At 44.3% G+C, this 22,068-nt stretch overlaps 2 protein-coding genes across 2 annotated transcripts; one reads left to right on the forward strand and one right to left on the reverse strand.

The window, feature by feature from the left end:
* Window positions 1–420: 420 nt before the first annotated feature.
* Window positions 421–1,449, forward strand: LOC109748186 (uncharacterized). Its single transcript, XM_020307219.4, has 2 exons — window positions 421–859; window positions 973–1,449. The coding sequence occupies exons 1-2, from the start codon at window positions 577–579 to the stop codon at window positions 1,296–1,298; spliced, it is 609 nt and encodes a 202-aa protein (XP_020162808.1). The 5' UTR covers window positions 421–576; the 3' UTR covers window positions 1,299–1,449.
* A 4,676-nt stretch (window positions 1,450–6,125) lies between these two features.
* On the reverse strand, window positions 6,126–9,321 carry LOC109748184 (omega-3 fatty acid desaturase, chloroplastic). Its single transcript, XM_020307218.4, has 8 exons — window positions 8,788–9,321; window positions 8,585–8,674; window positions 8,390–8,456; window positions 8,183–8,275; window positions 7,871–8,056; window positions 7,642–7,722; window positions 6,845–6,982; window positions 6,126–6,746 (listed from the first exon to the last, which is right to left on the reverse strand). Exons 1-8 carry the CDS (start codon window positions 9,261–9,263, stop codon window positions 6,558–6,560), a joined length of 1,320 nt encoding a protein of 439 aa, XP_020162807.1. The 5' UTR covers window positions 9,264–9,321; the 3' UTR covers window positions 6,126–6,557.
* Between the last annotated feature and the right edge of the window lie 12,747 nt (window positions 9,322–22,068).

Here is a 22,068-nt window from a genome sequence, read left to right on the forward strand (position 1 = left end):
GAGATCTATTATAAAGGTTCATAAGAAGTACATGTTTATGAAACTCTGCGACCCACAGAGATTAAACAGAGACATGTTTATGAGACACATGGACCCGGTACTTATGAAACAAAAAACCCAAGCTGCCCTCAAATATATGCAAGTTTACATGTGACGACTCTTTCATGGTCCAGCTGGTATAACTGCCCGCAGCCTGCAGAGCATTGTCGACATATGGCGCAAGAAGAGACTAAATTTACTCTGTCCCACGGCCGGCAAATTTTCTACGAACCCTAAGAAATTAATCAACGAGCGTTGATTGACCCCTTCGTTTATCACCTCGCAACAACCAACATCACACGTCCACAAGTAGATTAAAAAATGGCAGGCTTCGTTTACCACCTCGCTAATCACAGTACTCCTCTCCCTCTCGGCTCCCCCATATAATCCCAACCCCGCCCGTCCTTCTCGTCAGAATCCAAATTAGTCACGCGACAAACTCCGGCAGCCGCCGCGCGCGCGCCACCGAGCAACGGGCCGATAAGCTAGCTAGCCGCCGGCGGTCTCCGCGGTACAGGAATCAACGCGCGTCCGGGCATGGGGAACTGCCAGGCGGCGGACGGGGCGGCCGTGGTGATCCAGCACCCGGGTGACGGCAAGGTCGAGCGCCTCCACTGGCCGGCCACCGCGGCGGACGTCATGCGCAGGAACCCCGGCCACTACGTCGCGCTCGTCGTCCTCCATCACGTCTCTGGCGGCGTTGACCCCGACCCCGCCGTTGTCGGAGAAGGAGGAGGTGCCAGGATAACCAAGGTGAAGCTCCTCAAGCCCCGGGACACGCTCCACCTCGGCCAGGTCTACCGCCTCATCACCTCCCAAGGTCAGTCAGTGCCTGATATTCTGAATCCGCCATTGGATTGGGTCCTTTCGCTTCTTCTCCGGTTCCCTCTTTTACTCACAGAGATTAATCAGTCGATCAATTTGTGCGTGCAGAGGTGAGCAAGGCCGTGCAGACGAGGAGGCAGGAGAGGACGCGCAGCTGCGACGAGGCGACCGAGCAGGAGCGGCCGCGGCTGCACCGGCGGCGGCAGCCGCCGAGGCCGAGAGGCGACAACCCAGCCACCACAGCCAGCGGAGAACAGAGGCAGCCCGCCGACCACCAGGAACGGAAGCGGCTGGAGAAGGACCGGCACCACCGGAGCATGGCGGCCGCCCGCGGCGGAGGCAGAGGCCGGCACTGGCGGCCGGCGCTGCAGAGCATCACAGAGTCGTCGTCGTCGAGCGGACACGCCGACTGCGAGGATATACTATCTAAATGAGCCAGAAATGGTAGGAGCGAGCTAGAAATGTGTACATTTTGCGAGAGGAGCAGCAAGGCGTCGTCGCCAGAGAGTTGCCCTTTCGTTGTAGCCATGGAACAGTGATCTGAACGTGCGTGAAAATACATCCATCGGTCTCTGCCCTGCTTTCTGAATCCGTTCTGGTGATGCAGCACCATGCATTACTCGTGCCGCCGCCGAATCGCCAAGTGTGCTGGCTAGTTGCTGTTGAGATCGAATGGTTTATCCAGGTCGCGCGCCATCCGGCACGCGCTATTCGTGGTCACGCGGAGGCCGGATGTGTGCTCATTGTGTTACCTTACTGCTAGATTACAAGTTTCCAGTTTCAAATATGTCACTACAATGTGTCTTTATTGTGCTCATTGGGGATATACATCGATGCAGAAATGTCATTACATTGATGCAGGACCAGGTCCGACACTGAACCCCGCGGTACATCACCATTCAACTTAAGTTTCAGTTTTCAGTTCAGGATTTCAAAGTGGCGGGCACGTTTCTCACTAAGATGAATGGTCAGACCGCCGGGTCAATGGATTGAAAAACTTTAAAAGTGCCATGCCTAAGAATTCGCTTTCCCAAGCAAATTTATTCCAGAAATTGTACTTATGGAACTTGTAATGGAGTACTACTACTAGCTCCATCATGTTGAATAGTACTCCTAGCGATCAAGTCTCCATTCAACAACTGCGAGCTGATGGGCACGCCGCTAACGATTTGATTATTCCCTCCATTTCTTTTGGCAAGACGCAACCCCATGCTTTGACTACCTGCTCCATTTTTTAAGCAGGGATATATGATGACGAGTACGTTGACATGAGCTCAACCGGATGGGCCACCTTGACACATGGCGCCACTTGGTCCTCAATTTGGGCAAAACCCAACGCTTATGGCCCACCAAATTGTGCTGCTAACCAGTAAAACTTCAGGCCTCTCTCTTTCACGTGACAAAAAGGAAAAACATACTCCCATAGGCTTTTATTTATGAACATACTTCCACATTCGTATTTGAATCGATGGTATCCATCGTGCGTACATTACATGTTTCCTAAAAATAATGTGCATAAATAGAGCGTTTGCAAAGGGGGCGTTAGGACGAAAGACAAGAGGACTGCACAACATTACATATTAATAAGATAGGTAATTTATCGCAAAAGAAGAAAGATAGATAGTTGCTCGTGCGTTGCAAAGGGGATATAAATATGCTAGTACGCTAGCCCCTGATTTATTTGTCCATATTAATGTGATAGTATAAAAAGAATATGATTTTATTTGGTATATACTTAGTTGGTAAGCAACTTATTGCCTCACTAAAGAAAACATAATATTATTTGGTAAGTCAATAAGGTGTCCGATAGTTGAGTTGGTTTTCAAGACAAACCGGTGGAAAAATTCAGAGATGGAAGGAAAAAAAATCAAAACAGAAAGTGCACATATCACCCCCACCCCCCTCCCCTGCGTTGCACCATCATCACCCACCTCACATATTCATGGCGTTCGACATGTCTAATTACCATAAGAGAATAATCGTTAGTTGTGAATCCTACGAAGCAATGAATATCATGATCGTATACCTCAAGTTTCGTGCTGCTGTGGCAGCTAGTTCGCAAGAATATCAAGTGCGCTCTCCTGGCTCCCATCCCATGTCCTCGAACGTGACCGTAAATTACCAGATAGTAAATAAGGCCAGGTTCTACCTCTCGGCAACTTGATTTGATTTAGGCCAATGTAGTGAAGGTGCAAGGGGCAGGGGGCAATCCTCCCGCCAACACCCCCCCCCCCCCCCACACACACACACACACCCACACACACACACACACCAACATGTTTGATAAAATTCTTCATATACCCTTCAAATTTACATATGAAAATAGAAAAATAATTCTAATTGGCCCCCGAAGCTTAGTAATTTATGTTTGCCCCCTTTATTTGGTTCTTGAGCAAATATATTTATGCAGGTTCTCTGTGAACGTTGCTAGAAATCTATCGATGATTAATAGATTTCTTTTATTGTGCCTCCATAAATTTTTCCGCCCTACTTTCTTGACAAGTATAAGGTCTCCTTCGGTTTGTAGGATAGAAATATCACAAGAAATAGAAACTTGAAGGGGGATGATATGTATCTTAAATCTTATAGGAAAAGAGACGTCCTTTGGTTCATATGATGTATTTTTTTTCATTAGGTCTGAAGTACTCCCTCCGTTCCTTATTATAGTGCGTATAACTTTTTTGCTAAAATTCCATATTGTAGTGCGCGTTTGCAATTTTGGACCAAACTAAACTCCACTCAAATCGCTGGAGGAGTCACTCCCGCAGCAGCATGCACGTGGGGTGGTGGGTCACATGCGGTAAAGGCTGGGCATTCTTGTCCAAAGTACAATGGCCAGCACATTCGTTGGTATGAGAGCCACAGTCTATGCGCACTATAATAAGGAACAGAGGGAGTAGTGTTTTTCCCTTGGAAATGTTAAGGATAGGAACGAAACGAATATCAATCTTCATAAACTGTTACCAAGTTTATTGAGAAAATTATCTCATAATACATAGTGAACACTGGTTTTTCATAAAAATCAATCTTCATAAACTTTGACCAAGTTTATTGAGTAAGAAAATTATCTATGCCTATATTACCAAACGAATATCATACGATAATATTTTCATTGTGAATTTAATGGTATTGTTTGGTATTCTCGATGTCGCTAGATTTTACTATAAATTTGGTCAAAGTTTAAAAGAGTTGACTTTGAAAAAGAATCTATTACGCACTATATTTCAGGACGGAGGGAAGTATAAGAGGAATCCATTCCTGCAAACCTATTAATTGTGCCTACTGCCAACGGATCTTTCGCAGATTCAAGAAAATTTGTGTTCCAAAATTGCTAGTACATGAAAGAACAACGGAATCGGTACGGATATTTGGCATGCGATTTTTGTACTGTTCACTGGTTTTTGCCGCTGGCATTCGGTCAAGCGTTGGTTCTTTTGCACGTTCTCGGCGGTCTCACGGGTTGATGATGGGCGGGGCTTGTTAGTTGTGGGTGTGTTAGGAATGAGATGATTTTGCTTCGTTTTTTTGCGTGTGTGAAGGCGTTGTGTGGACACCCGAAGCAGTAAAACCTAGCTACCGATCTCCTTCCGTCCTTGACCCGTGAAGCTTACGCGTGCTTTGCCTAATTAACTAGCGGAGTTCATGGGTGTCAAGTGATGATGACGGCTAAAGAGCCTGAAAAAAGGTGACGGAAAAGACCAAAAGAGCAGCGTATCATGGGTTCATGGTTGAGGGTAGTCTCATCTTCAGATTTCTCAGTTCGCACTATTTCAAATTTGATGTTATAAGGAATTCTTTTAGGGAGGTCATGAACGAGGGAACAGTGGTAGGCATGCTAGCTAGTTCATTCCTCTCCAAGATGAGTGGTCAGACCGCCTGGTCAATGGTGAAAAATAAAACAGTGATCCCCTATTTTAATTTAAAATTACAAAGCCTCGGAAATCGTTCTCTCCGGCAGTTTGAATATACTAGCGAGTCCCCATTCAAACTTGTACTAGTACTAGCTCCAGCATGTCGAAATACCAGTGAATCTTCGCTCAACAATGACAAACTGATGGGTGCACCGCTAGCAATTACTCCCTTCATTTATCTTGACGAGATGCAAATAATTCTTTGACTGCCTGTATACGTTTAAACTTGTTTAAGAGTTAATCCTAGTACTATCCATTTTTTTTGTCATTTTTACAAGGATTACCCCCTTTTGACCACACCTATGCAATGTCTTGCCTTTTTAATTTTCTAGCCATTCTTCCAAAGGTGGTCCCACATGTCAGGCCCGACGTGATGCGTCACACGGATGGATGGTCTCGACGGGGAAGAGAAAAATGCGGTTCTGATGTGAAGGAGAGAGCGATGCTCGAGGCTCGCATGCCCCGCAGACTCGATACGCAGATCAGTCGGTCGGATTAGATCATTTATACCTTATATAAATGCATAATGTTGTTAACCTTTTGTTGTCGTTGGTGGTGTTGTTGTTGACTGTGGAATCGTTTGCGATGTTGCATGGTTTTCCTATGCCTTCTACTTGTTAGGAAGATGACATTATCATATAGGATTAGTAGAAAAGGTTGTATTCACTGTATTTTTTCATTTAGAAAATAGTACGGTGAAAATAAACGGCCGGTGAAGAAACTAACATCAACAGGTTTGAAAAGATGTACACGAGCCATCCAACCCGTTGGTCTTGTTATGTGGCTGGGGTCTTGTCACCTGCCTACAATCTTCGGAACCGTGAGTTAGATTGCTTAATTTGCAGAACATTGTGCAAAACCTAATGTCAATGATTTTCATTTTCATCTTGCTTGCTTAATGCATGATATTCAGCAGTATAGAAGGATTCCATACAACCAAACCAAACTCGGCACCACAACTGCCGCCACCAAAGAAAGTCTGAGCACCAGACGACAGTCCGTGAAATCTACAACCGACGGGATCAAAAGAACCGCAGGAGACTTTTATTGGGTCTGCCACCATCTCCACCATTACAAGATCTGGAGTTTCCGACAATAATTCGGCTTCACTGATAAAACAGAGCTCAGCTAGGATTTCAATGGGAGCATGGTGAGCTTTCAACATAAATCTGATGATCGTTCTAAGAAGAAGAAAAAGAGGACCACAGAGAGTCAAGAACCAAGATCAAGGATCACAGAACCCATATGACCACTTCTGCAGGCAGACAGCCACACCATGTGGGCGGCAATGAGCCAACACTGCATTCTGAAGAGGACAACTGACCAATCACTAGGACAGATACAACAAAATTCACGACAACGACAACACGCGTAAATTCTATTTCACATGTCCGTGCAAAGATCTGGAATTAAGCAGCGATCTTCACTGCAGTAGTATATGCATAAGGACCAGCTGAAACAAATACTGCTCTATAGTTGTAATAACAGTGATGTAGAATCGAACAATGAATGCCCCTTGAATCAGACAAGTCTTTCCAATCTTTCAAGCTGCTTTGGCTCTTGTCCGAAGAATCACTTGTTTCTTTCAAGCACATAATCTATTCTACCGTGGCTTCAAGCCTATTGTACAACCAAAAATCCAGTGTGCCGGGCTAGCATCCGCGCCGTCCACCTGCTTGATTTGCTAGATGCTGAGGAACTTGGCAAGCTGAGGCGGCAGAGGGCTAATCGGTCAGGTGATAGCAGAGAGCAGCATCCCCACAAAGAGTATGATTGATGTTGTTAATCGGATGTGTGTGCACCGGCGGCGAGTTTTGGGTCAGTTTGGTAGTAGATTATGTCTCCGGTGTCGCTAACGTAGTGGTCGCTCTTCATGCTCCGTGCCAGCGCGCCAAACAGGTGGAACGGGAACGGGCCGGACTTGTCTGGCTCCCTGTAGTACTTCCCCAGCACTGGCTTCGCCGCCTCGGTCTGCAAGACAAGCACAACCAAGACCATGGATTTGTTTAGGCAAGGTTCATGATAAGATAACGAGGCAGGCAGGGAACATCAATGGGTTCGATTCTTACCGCCTCCACTAGATGGTAATGTGGGATTTGCGGGAAAAGATGGTGGATCACGTGAGTCCCGATGTCGTGGTGGATTTTGTTGAGCCACCCGTAGTCCCTGTCAAGCGTCGTCAGGCCCCCGCGCAGGTAGCTCCATGCCTGGTTCACATAGCAACACAGACAATATCTCAGTGATCACATACAGGAGCAGTAATAGTTGAAGGATTTGAGCAATGACAAATATGAATCTGTTTTTTTTTTCAGTCTGAAGCTGGCATCCCTTTTTGGGAGAAGATGGAAATGCTCAGAGTTTCCCTGTGACAGAAGGCGGTAAAGTATGTCTTTTCCACACAAAAAGTGTATTACTTTCAATAACTACCACACATGTACACATCACAGATATATACAGAAAATGGACAGTGAAAGATGCAGCCAAACGTATGGACTACAGTTGGTGATTTCTGTGGCTAGATATGCCTTACGTTATCTTCCAATTGTCATGGAAGGCTGAGAAGGTGGCTTCTGAAACTTTGTAACTCTGTAACTTTGCTATTTTGACTACTTCACCTCTTTTATGCTTGTCCCCAAAAAACCACTTTTATGAAGGAAAGGAGGCCACGTTTATTGTTTATTCAGACTGTTCAATCCTAGTTTTTATCTGATATGGACTGTGGTCAACTCTGACAGCTTAAAGAGTTATCTTCAAGCAGCAATTATTCAAACATCACACTATATCAACGCACTAGTTTTAGCACAATGGTATGCAGATTAAGCGATGTGACTTGCAATTCCACGAATTGTAGCTCTGTTGATTTTACCTTTCCACGATACCAGGGAAGCTTGTCGTTGTGGCCGTGGTGGTGCAGGTAGGTAACAAAGTCCAGCCACATAACAAAAATCTGCAGGAAAATTCAGCAAGGAAACTTGGTAAGCTGCTGGCCACCCCCACAACAGGGCACAACCCAATCCACCTATCCACAAGAATCAGAACTTTTGGCAGGAAGTAAGGCTACAGATGCAACAAGAGCAGATACCACACACACATACCCAGTAGGGTACGGCGTAGAGCTTGAGTATCTGAAGAGGCCCCATCACGACGGTGAGCCCAGCGAGCAGGCCAGCCATGGCAAGCCAGCATGTCGTCGACGTCACTATGTCCTTCTTCTCGTTCGGCTGGAACAAATCGCTGCTCGGGTGGAAATGCGAGCCTGACTTCCCTGGACTCCTCGACCACTGGACAGGTTGAACACAAACAATACAGTCAGCAACCAGATTTTACCAAACATCTGTTACCTCATGAGCAAATTAATCAGAAGAAGTAAGTAGGATCAAAAATTCTTTTGGCTTATTTGGTCTCACCAAGTAGAATGGGTACGCGAGCATCGGGAACGGTAGCGCGAATCGAAGCTTCCGGGTGGAACTGTCCAGGCTCCTGTACAGCTTCTCCGGGAGCTGCAATTTGCAGCAAAAATTTGTTCAAGACATCGTTGCGCAGGGTTAATCAAATTGCTCAAGAACATGAGCAAAGTAAGCAGCAACAGCTTGGAATCTATGCAGCCCACATACCGGATGCCAGGACTCGTCATTCTCGACGTGGCCGTGGTTCTGGTGGTGCGTCCTGTGGCTAATCCTCCTGCAGGTTTGATTGGAAAAGAGACATTTTTACTGACACCATAATAAACTCACAGCTATTGGAACATTTATTATCAGCAAGAAGAGGATCGAGGTGTAAGGTGTGAGAAGGTGTTGATGCGCGCGTACCAGCCATTGTAAGGCACGAGGATGGAGGAGTGGAGGATGTGGCCCACGACGCTGTTGAGCTTGGCGTTGTTGGAGAAGCTCCCATGGCCGCTGCAGCAGCAACCACCACCATGGAAAGAGAGAGACAGAGACGGTGAGCTCCTCTGGACAGCGAGATTTAATTTTTCAAGGACGGAGAAACTGAAGCCGGAGAGGCGACGCACCAGTCGTGTCCGAGGACGAAGAGCGCCCAGAACATGGTGCCCTGGGCGGCCCAGTAGACGGGCCAGGCGAGCCAGCTGTCGAGGCGGGCGGCGGCGGCGGCGAGCGCGAGCACGACGACGACGTCGCGCACCACGTAGCCCATGGAGCGCCAGGGGTCCTTGACCCAGCAGTGCTTGGGGATGGCGGCCCGGATGTCCGCCAGCCCGAACGGCGGCGGCGCGCCCGGGTCGAACCCGTCAGCGGGCCCCTCGTCACCACCCTGGGCCCCGGCGGCCCGGGAGCCGGAGCCGTCGTCCTCGGCGGTGGCGAGGCGGGCGGGCGCGGCGACGGCCACGCGGAGGGAGAGCGCGCGGCGGGACGCGGCGGCGCCGGAGGAGGAGGGAAATAGGGCCGGGGGAGGGAGCGCGACGGCGCGGCGCGGGAGGGGCAGGGGCGTGAGGCCGCAGCAGCATTGGGGGAGGAGCAGGCGCGCCATTGCTGCTGCTGCCGCTCTGCTTGCTGCGCCGGCGGGTGGGGTGAGGCGGCCGTATCCGAGCATATAATAGTGGGTGGCCACGGCGCGGTGGGCCGGGCTGCGTGGGCCTCGCCATCCCGCGACCACGAGCCGGACACGAGGGCTCCTTTCCGTCTGTGTGGCTCACACAACTTGGTGGTGTTGGTGTGGTATCTTCTGAATCCAAAAATATTGTGGCAGGGCCACTCACAGCAAATGGAATAGACCAAACACAACTGCTTGGGATGGAAACCATGGCATTTTCTTTTCATCCTTGTTGATAACACGTGAAGATCGACGAATCGGGGGGAACGACGACATGCGCATCGCAACTTGAGAGCCAACAGTGCAACATGTTAGAGAGAAGGTGTCAACATCTGATGCAACCAACCATAACAATGTCACACCGCTCTTTGCTGTTTCCCAATGTAAGCAGTTCAAAAAGGAATTCTTCTTTTATCTTTACAGCGGAAAAGAATGAACAGCGGAAGAGAAAGCCCATCTGTAGTGACTAGGTTCGTCTCTGTTTGTCAACACACAAAAAAGAGCAGGTTCACCTATGGCCCATTGGCTTATTCTCTCTCTGGTACAAATGCGACTAGCTGACGAGACTGCTCGTGGTAAAGAAACGGTTGTGAAAGAAGATGAGAGCTAGCAAAAAAAATAAGAACTTGTTGTGCATAAGAATGCATTATGAAATTCGTTCTTTTACCTCGAGTTTCTCCTGCCGGCGTATTATGAAATCCATAAGGGTGGCTTATTCTCCTGTTGGCTTGCTTCACTACTCCTACCCCACTAAAAGCTTTACGGTATTCCATATCGGTTAGTGGTCGACATAAGAGTAGTATAATAAGACTAGTATAGTTATTTTGCTTAACCAGTCTGTTTATCTCTGTCTTAATCTCTCATTTTCTCCTTCTCCTTCGCCAGAACAGCGGCAAATCACCACGGATTCTTCCACCACCAATGTTGCTCACACAAATCAACTGATTCTAGCCCCTCTCTTAATATCGAGAATGGTTCTTAATCTTCGATTCCTTGTTTGCTAATTTCTAATTTGTGTGGGCATCCATTTTTCCTGTCTTTTGTAGTTCTCAATGCCATTGCTAGAGGAACATGTTATTTTATTAGAAAAGGAAAATATTTCGACAACTGACAATAGATAGGACTGTTGCTTCAACCATGTTAAAATTCCCTTGCAATAGCTCGATGGGTCTTGACCCTTTAGTGTGGTGCCCTACACGACTTTTCACACTTTTTCATTTGGGGGGGACTTTTGACACTTCGACCTTACCGCTATTCGTGGCAGGTGAGCCTACTCTGATAAAAATGGATGTATCTAGAATTAAAATACATCTATATACATCCATTCCTCCAACAAGTATTTCCAGACAGAGAGAGTATGTTTTAAGACCCATACACCTTTTTAAGGGGGAAGGGAGTTGGACTGGAACAAACCTTGTATAATAACACACTAAAATGTATATCAAGATATTTTTGCTAGACAATAAGCCTTGAAGATCATAGTCAAGATATTTAAGGATATCAAAACACACACACACATCATTATTCATGGAAGTGTCACAAATTAATCCACAACATGCATGCCCATGTTGATTTCACTCACATTTGAAGGGTTTCGTTTGGTCTAAATATATTTTAAAATTGCAACCTCTCAAAATAAAAAAATTACATAAGGTTTGCTATAAAATATAGTTTTAGCACAGGTATATTTTTAGTTTTCGCTAATAATAAAGCATTAAAATGATACTGTATAAATAGATGTATCATAATATTTAGTAGTATTGTTACATGGATAAATATGCCAACTAAGAATGAAAAAATATACCAGTAAGATCATAGATAGATAATAAATTGTAAAAAAAATATAAAAGTTTAGTATAAATAATATTTATTTTAGCTCCCTCCTTCTCACAATCGATAGTCTCTTTTGAGAACATGTTTTTTAGGTTAGATTTTTCAGTGTGTGGTACTTAAAGCTTCAATAAGACATAGTCTCCACACTAAGCTGTTGTTGATGGGCGGAAGTTGAAGGTTGCTGCTGCCTAGGGAAGAATCTTGGAAGTGAGGGGCTTGGTGCTTCGGCTACATCAGAATAATCTAGGTAGGACTTATTGCTGCTGCATCATTTGAGAATGTGAAACATGTATTATTTCAAATGTTCATCGTTCTTATTCGCTAGGCATCAAAACCAATCCTTTTCCACTCAAATTCGACGTATTAGGTTGTGCAACATGATATATAAAATTGGCTCGAAGGTACTTGCTAAGCAGTTGATACTAATCCTTCCAGAGATTATTTTTGAAGATCAGTGATGCAGAGCATCCTACCATCATCCCCATGGACTCTACTACAACTCATCAAGCACCATGTGGACCTATGACAAGAGCTTGAGCACGCGCCATCGAAACTGAGGTGAACTCACTCCTACTTGAGATCGATATGGATATGAATGGAACTTGGATGCTACCTCACCAAAACATGCTATGTGTCATTAGGTACGAAGACGAACGCCACCAAGCAGCTAAGGGACACCCCGAAGGAGTAGGAGAAGGACCCAAGGCCACGAGGAAGAAGAGGAGCCCAGCAAGATCAACTCAGCACCTCCCAGGCGACCCCGTGCCCACGGGCCCCCAAGACCTCGTGTGCACGGGCATCCCAGGAGGCTTCTGTAACCGACACGCACACCCCCGTGCGCACGACCTCCAGAACCCGGGCGCACGGGCCCTCACCGCTGTAGCACCCCGTGTGCAAGGGCGTGTACCGTGCACACGGGACCCCCGTTCGCACGGGTCTCCCAGGTTTCAGCCGAGGATGCCCTGTCTGGCCTCCCAAGTCATCCCCTACCTCCCTCTAGCTATATATTTTGTGTCTAAGACATTTTTTAGGGTTAGCAAAGTATATGTGATACATTGATAGAGATTTTCTCCTTCTACCACTCCTCTTGGAGATCAAGACCTCCTAGGGGAAGACCGCAAGTGGATATCAAGACCTCCTCTTGGAGAAGACTATCATCAAGACCTCACCTCCATAGGAGTGGGAAGAACCTCACCTTTGTACTTGTTTCCTTGGATTGCTCTTGTATTCTTGTGGACCTCAACTATGCTATTCTAGTGGATGTATGATTGGATTTTGTTTGAGTGAATTTCCTCTTTGTGTTCTTGTGTTCATCCCTTCTCCCCCTCCAAGTGTGAAAAGATCTTCACTTATGGTTCCACCCTACAACATCTTGGTATCATGAGCCATGGTTGATTCACATCTTGGAGTCCCTACCCCCCATATTCTAGCCTAATTTTGTTGCTTTTTGTCCCAATTCAAAAATCCCCACAACAATAGCCCCAAAAACTTTCTTGCAATTTGTTGGATCTTGTGAGATTTTGTTGATTTGGTCCGCGAATTCCGTGTTTGACAAGTGGATCTACCCCTTACCACCATCCCCTAGCCATCCCACCATTGAATTTGGGGGAATTTTGGAGATTACCCTCGGATCCGGGAGTGTTCTTGCGCAGGCAGAACACCGCATGCGCGCGGGCCATCGGGACCCCGAGCACACGGGCACAACTTACCCCGTGTGCACGGCCCCCTCTGTACAGTTCGGCCATATGCCATTTTGCATATTTTTGCCATCGTACCACTGCCATTTGCCTTCTGCATTACGCCTCGTTGGTGTTTGATATTTTGGGTTGCGGTGCACCGTGTCCTAAGGTGTTTCGGCTACTTAGGGACGGTTCGACTTCAACATCACCGCCACTCATCATCGCCTCAGAGTCCACATCGACATCGACCGTTTCATCTTCATACTAACCATAAGCAAGGACGGTAGCCTCGACGACATCTTGTACTCATACCTTACCATTGCATTGATAGCCTCGAGCCATTTTGCGTCACTTACCCATAGAGACTAGCAAGTTGAGAATTGTCGGGCCACGCTATTTGTGTACCTTTAGTGATAAGCCTATCCCACATATCTACATTTAGCATGCAATCATCTCGCTATCATACTTGTGCCATAAGTCTCTCCTGTGCATATCATACTTGTCTCATATTCCGGCTCGCGCATCAAGCATCGTGGCATAGTGAAAAAAGAGTTTTAAGCAAAAGAAAAGAGAAACAAAGAGCTTGTAAGCAATAGCATTGAGCCATTTTGCATAGTTCCATGATCTTGTTCAATACTTACATTAGCATACTTGGGATTGTAGACGACATGTTTCTCTCATAGGTTGGTGCACAAGCGTATCTAGCCCATTTGAGCAATCGAGCTAGCTTCTCTCTAGTATCCGTACAACAAGAGCATTTTTCATGGTTCCACATTTTGAGCTCATTCCTTGGATGTGCGGATCCCACTTATCTTCTGTGTGTGTGTTCCTAGTGATACCTTGTGGGTTTGGTCTATTTGTCTTACCTGCAATTTGTGCATCTTTTCAACATTATCAATATCTTGGCTAACAGTTGCTTGAATTTTGTGCCGCTCATCCTAACCGAGCTACTGCATAAGCCTTTACTTGTAGGTGTGATAAAACAAAACCCGGTACCAGTTCTCCTATTATATCATTCCGTTGAGTGATACTCGATACATCCTCAATCTTCAGAAAAGATAACTTTGGTATTGTTTTCTCATTTTCCTACTCACCACCATTTGGTTATGATGGATAGGCCAAGTTCTTCGGCGAACCCACTCTTCGAGGATAAAGATGACGATGAACGCAACTACGTCACCAAAATTCACTTCTTCGTCGCCCAACGAGCTCTCCATTAAGAAAGTGAAGTTTTAAGCGGTCGCATCGAGCAACTCGCCACCGACCTACGCCAATCCGAAGCAAGACACTGGGACTATCTTGATGCCAAGCTCAACACTCAAATGGAGGAATTTCGCAACATGATCGTTAGCCGCGCATCCTTCACAACTTCTTCGTCAAGACGGCGCCAATCAAGTCGACACTCTTGGGCCTACTCTTCTTCCGATGCAAGCCCTCCTCGAGCCGGGCACGATGGCCTCCCTGGTCTGTGTGGCTCACACCGGAGGAGCACTTGGTGGTGTTGTTGTGGTATCTGAATCCAAATATCAAAGCCAGTCACAACAAATGGAATGGACCAAACACAACTGCTTGGAGTGGAAATCATGGCATTTTATTTTATTTTTGTTCTTGTTGTTGATGAAATAAAATGCAATTGTACTCACATGTGAAGATCGAGGAATCGGGGGAAAATGACGACATGTGCATGAGTGCATCGCAACTTGAGAGCCACAGTTTAACATGTGAGAGAAAATGTGTCAACAACCCTAAAAAGGAGAAAATGTGCCAACATGAGACACAATCAACTAGTATAACAGTGTCCCGCTGTGCTTTCCTTTTTCACAATGTGAGCAGTTAAATTTATTTTCTCCTTTTATCATTTTTTACAACAAAAAGGAATGACCACACAAGAGAAAACCCATCTACAATAGGTAGGTTGCGCCAGTCAGCTTATTTTATGGTACAAACGAGATTAGCTAATGAGACTGCTCTTGTTAAAAAAGCGGTTGCGAAACAAGATGAGAGTTGGCAAAAAAAGTAAGAAGTTGTTGTCCATAAGAGTGCATTATGAAATTCATTCTTTTACCTTGAGTTTTCTCCTGCCGATGTATTAAGAAATCCATAAGGTTGGCTTATTCTCCCACTGTAGGTTTGCTTCACTACCCCTACCCCCCCATAAAGCTTTACGGTATTCCATATCGATTAGTGGTCGACATAAGGGTAGTATAGTCTTTTTGTTTAAGCATTCCGTTTATCTCTCCATTTCTCTCTTCTAATCTCTCGTTTTCTCCTTCTCCTTCGGCACAACAACAACAACAAATCACCATGGATTCTTCCACCACTAATGTTGCTCACACAAATCTACTGATTCTAGCCCTCTCTTAATATCGAGAATGGTTCTTAATCTTTGATTCCTTCTTTACTAATTTCTAATTTGTGTGGGCATCCACTTTTCTTGTCTTTTGTAATTCCCAATGCCACTGCTAGAGGAACATGTTATTTTATTAGAAAAGGAAAATGTTTTGACAACTCACAATAGATAGGATTGTTGCTTCAACCATGTTAAAATTCTCTTGCAATAGCTCGACGGGTCTTGACCCTTTAGTGTGGTGCCCTACATGACATTTGACACTTTTTCTGCGGGGGACTTGTCACACTTCGACCTTACCACTATTCGTGGAAGGTGAGCCTACTCTGATAAAAATAGATGTATCTAGAACTAAAATGCATCTAGATACATCCATTCCCCCGACAAGTATTTCCGGATAGAAGGAGTATGTTTTAAGACCCATACACTTTTTTAAGGGGGGAGGGAGTTGGACAGGAACAAACCTTGTATAATAACACACTAAAACGTATATGAATATATTTTTGCTAGACAATAAGTCTTGAAGATCGCAGTCGAGATATTTAAGGATATCAAAACAAACACACACACACACACACACATCATTATTCATGGAAGTGTCACAAATTGATCCACAAAATGCATGCCACGTTGATTTCACTCACATTTAAAGGGTTTCGTTTGGTTTAAATATATTTTTAAATTGCAACCTCTCAAAATAGAAAAAATTACATAAGGTTTGCTATAAATATAGTTTTAGCACAGGTATATTTCTAGTTTTTGTTAATAATAAAACATTAAAATGATACTATATAAATAGATGTATCCTAATATTTAGTAGTATTGTTACATGGAAAAATATGCCAACTAAGAATGAAAAAATATACCAGTAAGATCATAGGTTGATAATAAATTGTAAGAAAATATAAAAGTTTAGTATAAATAATATTTATTTTAGCTCCCTCCTTCTCACAATCGATAGTCTCCTTTGAGAACATGTTTTTTAGGTTAGATTTTTTGATGTGTGTTACTTAAATTCTCAATATGACGTAGTTTCCGCACTAAGTTGTTGTTGATGGGTGGAAGTTGAAGGTTGCTGCTGCCTAGGGAAGAATCTTGGAAGTGAGGGGCTTGGTGCTTTCGCTGCATCGGAATAACCTAGGTAGGACTTATTGCTGCTGCATCATTTGAGGATGTGAAGCATGTATTATTTCAAATGTTCCCTAGAAAAAACAATAGGGTTGGATCCCCCCCCCCCCCCCGCCAACACATATATTACAAAAATCTAGGAAATATGCCATGAGGAAGTTAAAAATGTTATATTGTGGGTCCTCAATCGGGAGGAATCACGAGAAGGTTTAAAAATGTTCATTCTTCTTATTCGCTAGGCCTCAAAACCAATCCTTTTCCACTCAACTTTGACGTATTAGCTTGTGCAACATGATATATAAAATTGGCTCGAAGGTACTTCAACGTATTAGCTTGTGCAACATGATATATGAAACTTTCATGAAGATCCTTGGACAAAATAAACTTGATCCCTTGTACTAGTTTTGCGATATGATGATATAATATGTGACTCATATTGATGAGTAATTATGCTTTAGTAAGAATATTGGTGTTAAGGTTTGTGATTCCCTATGCAAGCACGAAAGTCAATAGTTATGCAATGAAATTAGATCCTACTTGTGATGCATTATTCGGTGTTAGTTATGTTTAATGCTCGCTTATGAGATTTTTTGTTTCTTAGTTGGATGCTTCTCAATCTTTTGCTAGCCTTCATTTGCACTAAGTATGATCACTACTTGTACATCCAAAATCCTTAAACCAGTTTTGCCATATGAGTCCACTATACCTACCTATATGCGGTATTCTTTTGCCATTCTAAGCAAATTTGTATGTGCCATCTCTAAATTTTCAAAATAAATTTCTCTTTTGTATGCTCGTACCGCTCATGAAATGGTAGGGGGTGGCTGATATTTTTCCATGCTAGATGTGGTATTCTCAAGATGAGTATTTATTCACTTGTCATTGCACGAGAGTACGTTAAAGGTATTAGGGATGCCCAGTCCCAAAATAAAAAAAATGAATTTAGTTTATGTTGTCAAATAATAAATTCCTTGAAAAGTGTTGGTATGGACGGCACCCGTGGATTCGGTTAGCCGTGGGAATGTGAAAGTATGGTGGAAAAAGGAATAAACTTTATTTTCTGTTTGGGAACCGCCTACGATATATCTAGCATGGAAAGTATTGGGAACTACTCGATCATTTTCGTTGACAGGAAAGGCATGCCACCCAAAATGTTTTTATCTATATCTTTTTTGCTTTGAGCTCTGGCACCTCTACAAATCCCTACTTCCCTCCGCGAAGGGCCTTTGTATTTACTTTATGCAATTTTTATTTTTATTTGAGTCTTCATCTTCTCTTATAAAGCACCAACTAAGGGGCACTATGATCGTACTTGAGCATTGGGTGTAGCTAATATGCGAGTGTGTTTCATGAATGGATCAATGATAGAGCATAATGGGCTAGGGATAACTTGCTTTAGTGTTGATATTTTGAAAGACATGGTTGCTTGTTGATATGCTTGAGTATTGAAATCTTTATGTCAAAACTAGACTATTGCTTTGAATCATATAAAAGTCCAAATGCCCATGCTACAAAGAAAAGAATATGTGATGAACATGTTAGGCAGCATTCCACATCAAATATTCTGTTTTTATCATTTACCTACTCGAGGACGAGCAAGAATTAAGCTTGGGAATGCTGATACGTCTCCAACGTATCTATAATTTTTTATTGTTCCATGCTGTTATATTATCATTCTTGGATATTTTACAATCATTTTATAGCAACTTTATATCATTTTTTGGGACTAACCTATTGACATAGTGTCCAGTGCCAGTTGCTGTTTTTTGCTTATACTTCACAGAAAATCAATACCAAACGGAGTCTAAACGCAGCGAAACTTTTTGGAGATTTTTTCTGGACCAGAAGACACCTGTTGGGCCAAAGAAGTACCAGAGGGGGGCTCCGAGGGGAGCACAACCCACCAGGGCGCGCCTGGGGGCCCAGGCGCACCCAGGTGGGTTGTGCCAACCTCGGTGGCCTCCCGCATCGCCTCTTCGCTCTATAAATACCCCAATATTCCAGAAACCCTAGGGGAGTCGACTAAAATCAATTCCATCCGCCCCAAGTTCCAGAACCACCAGATCCAATCTAGACACCATCATAGAGGGGTTCATCATCCTCTTGGTGCCTCTCCGATGATGTGTGAGTAGTTTATTGTAGACCTATGGGTCCGTAGTTAGTAGCTAGATGGCTTCCTCTCTCTCTCTCTTGATTATCAATACAATGGTCTCTTGGAGATCTATTTGATGTAACTCTTTTTGCGATGTGTTTGTTGGGATCCGATGAACTTTGAGTTTATGATCAGATCTATATTTTTATCCATGAAAGTTATTTGAGTTTCTTTTGATCTCTTATATGCATGATTACTTATAGCCTCGTATTTCTTCTTTGAATCTTTGGTTTAGTTAGGCAAACTAGATCGATTTTTCTTTCCATGGGAAGAGGTACTTTGTGATGGGTTCGATCTTACGGTGCTTGATCCTAGTGACAGAAGGGGAACCGACACGTATGCATCGTTGCTATTAAGGATAACAAGATGGGGTCTATTTCTACATAAATAGATCTTGTCAACATCATGTCATCGTTCTTATTGCATTACTCCGTTTCCATGAACTTAATACACTAGATACATGCTGGATAGCGGTCGATGTGTGGAGTAACAGTAGTAGATGCTTGCAGGAGTCGGTCTACTAGTCTTGGATGTGATGCCTATATAATGATCATTGCCTGGATATCGTCATGATTATTTGAAGTTCTATCAATTGCCCAACAATAATTTGTTTACCCGCCATATGCTATTTTTCTCGAGAGAAGCCGCTAGTGAAATCTACGGCCCCCGGGTCTCTTCTTTATCATATTTGCCTTTGAGATATATTTTTATTCGCGTTTATTTTCGGATCTATTAATCCAAAAACCCAAAAATACCTTGCTGCAATTTATTGTTATTTATTTTATCTCGCGTTCCTGCGAGATCTATTTATCCAATCTACTACAATTTTTACATATCCTTTACCCGGGAGGGATTGACAACCCCTCTTTTACGTTGGGTTGCAAGTATTTGTTCTTTGTGTGCAGGTGCCATTCATGTAGTGTTGCGTGATTCTCCTAATGGTTCTATAACCTTGGTCTCATCACTGAGGTAAATACCTACCGTCACTGTGCTGCATCATCCCTTCCTCTTTGGGGAAATACCGACGTAGTTCAAGCCGCACCACATTACACCCCGTTGGTGTTTGAGATTTTGGGTCGCGGTGCACCGTGTCCTAAGGTGTTTCGGCTACTTAGGGACGGTTCGACTTTGACATCACCGCCACTCATCATTGCCTCAGAGTCCACATCAACATCGACCGTTTCATCTTCATACTAACCGTAAGCATGGGCGGTAACCTCACCTTGACATTACATTGATAGCCTCGAGCCATTTTGCGTCACTTACCAATTGAGACTAGCGAGTTGAAAGTTGCCGGGCCACGCTATTTATGCACCTTTAGTGATATGCCTATCCCGCATAGCTACATTTAGCGTGCAATCATCTTGCTATCATAATTGTGCCATAAATCTATCCCGTGCATATCATACTTGTTGTCTCATATTCCGGCTCGCGCATCAAGCATCGTGGCATAGTGAAAAAAAACTTTTAAGCAAAAGAAAGGAGAAACAAAGAGCTTGCAAGCCATAGCATTGAGCCATTTTGCATAGTTCCATCATCTTGGTCAATTCATACATAAGCATACTTGGGATTGTAGACGACACGTTTCCCTCATAGGTTGGTGCACAAGCATATCTAGCCCATTTGAGCAATCGAGCTAGCGTCTCTCTAGTATCCGTACAACAAGAGCATTTTCCAAGGTTCCACATTTTGAGCTCATTCATTCGTTGTGTGGATCCCACTTATCTTCCGTGTGAGAGTTCCTAGTGATACCTTGTGGGTTTGGTCTATTTGTCTTACTTGCGATTTGTGCATTGCTACCTCTTGAGCACTGCGTTGGTTTTCCCTTGAAGAGGAAAGGGTGATGCAGCAAAGTAGCGTAAGTATTTCCCTCAGTTTTTGAGAACCAAGGTATCAATCCAGTAGGAGGCCACGCACGAGTCCCTCGCACCTACACAAACAAATAAATCCTCGCAACCAACGCAATAAAGGACTTGTCAATCCCTTCACGGTCACTTACGAGAGTGAGATCTGATAGATATGATAGGATAATATTTTTGGTATTTTTATGATAAAGATGCAAAGTAAAGAAAGTACTTTCGGTACTAGGACCAGTCGGATCGTGAAGACATACGACTAGACCAACCGCGTTGTCATAACGCTTCCGCTTACGGTCTACGAGGGTACGTAGACAACACTCTCCCCTCTGTTGCTATGCATCACCTAGATAGATCTTGCGTGTGCGTAGGAATTTTTTTGAAATTACTGTGTTCCCCAACACGAAGCACGTCGGTAGAACCAGTCTCATAAACGCGGTCATGTAATGTTGGTCTGGGCCGCTTCATCCAACAATACTGATAACCCACAAGTATAGGGGATCGCAACAATTTTCGAGGGTAGAGTATTCAACCCAAATTTATTGATTCCACACAAGGGGAGCCAAAGAATATTCTCAAGTATTAGCAACTGAGTTGTCAATTCAGCCACACCTAGATAACTTAGTATCTGCAGCAAAGTATTTAGTAGCAAAGTAATTTGATAGTAGTGGTAACGGTAACAAAAGTAACGGTAGCAAAAGTAATATTTTTGGTGTTTTGTAGTGATTGTAACAGTAGCAACGGAAAAGTAAATAAGCGAAGAACAATATGTGAAAAGCTCGTAGGCATTGGATCAGTGATGGAGAATTATGTCGGATGCGGTTCATCATGTAACAGTCATAACATAGGGTGACATAGAACTAGCTCCAATTCATCAATGTAATGTAGGCATGTATTCCGAATATAGTCATACGTGCTTATGGAAAAGAACTTGCATGACATCTTTTGTCCTACCCTCCCGTGGCAGCGGGGTCCTAATGGAAACTAAGGGATATCAAGGCCTCCTTTTAATAGAGTACCGGAACAAAGCATTAACACATAGTGAATACATGAACTCCTCAAACTATGGTCACCACCGGGAGTGGTCCCGATTATTGTCACTTCGGGGTTGCCGGATCATAACACATAGTAGGTGACTATAGACTTGCAAGATAGGATCAAGAACTCACATATATTCATGAAAACATAATAGGTTCAGATCTGAAATCATGGCACTCGGGCCCTAGTGACAAGCATTAAGCATAGCAAAGTCATAGCAACATCAATCTCAGAACATAGTGGATACTAGGGATCAAACCCTAACAAAACTAACTCGATTACATGATAGATCTCATCCAACCCATCACCGTCCAGCAAGCCTACGATGGAATTACTCACGCACGGCAGTGAGCATCATGAAATTGGTGATGGAGGATGGTTGATGATGACGACGGCGACGAATCCCCCTCTCCGGAGCCCCGGAGGGACTCCAGATCAGCCCTCTCGAGAGGTTTTAGGGCTTGGCGGCGGCTCCGTATCGTAAAATGTGATGAATCCTTCTCTCTGATTTTTTTCTCCCCGAAAGTGAATATATGGAGTTGGGGTTGAGGTCGGTGGAGCGTCAAGGGGCCCATGAGGCAGGGGGCGCACCCAGGGGGGCAGGCGCGCCCCCACCCTCGTGGACAGGGTGTGGGCCCCCTGACGTGGATTTTTCTTCCAGTATTTTTAATATTTTCCAAAAAGATGTTCTGTGGAGTTTCAGGTCATT

This window comes from Aegilops tauschii, chromosome 2 (genome assembly GCF_002575655.3).
Source record: "Aegilops tauschii subsp. strangulata cultivar AL8/78 chromosome 2, Aet v6.0, whole genome shotgun sequence".
Classification (NCBI taxonomy): Eukaryota; Viridiplantae; Streptophyta; class Magnoliopsida; order Poales; family Poaceae; genus Aegilops; species Aegilops tauschii.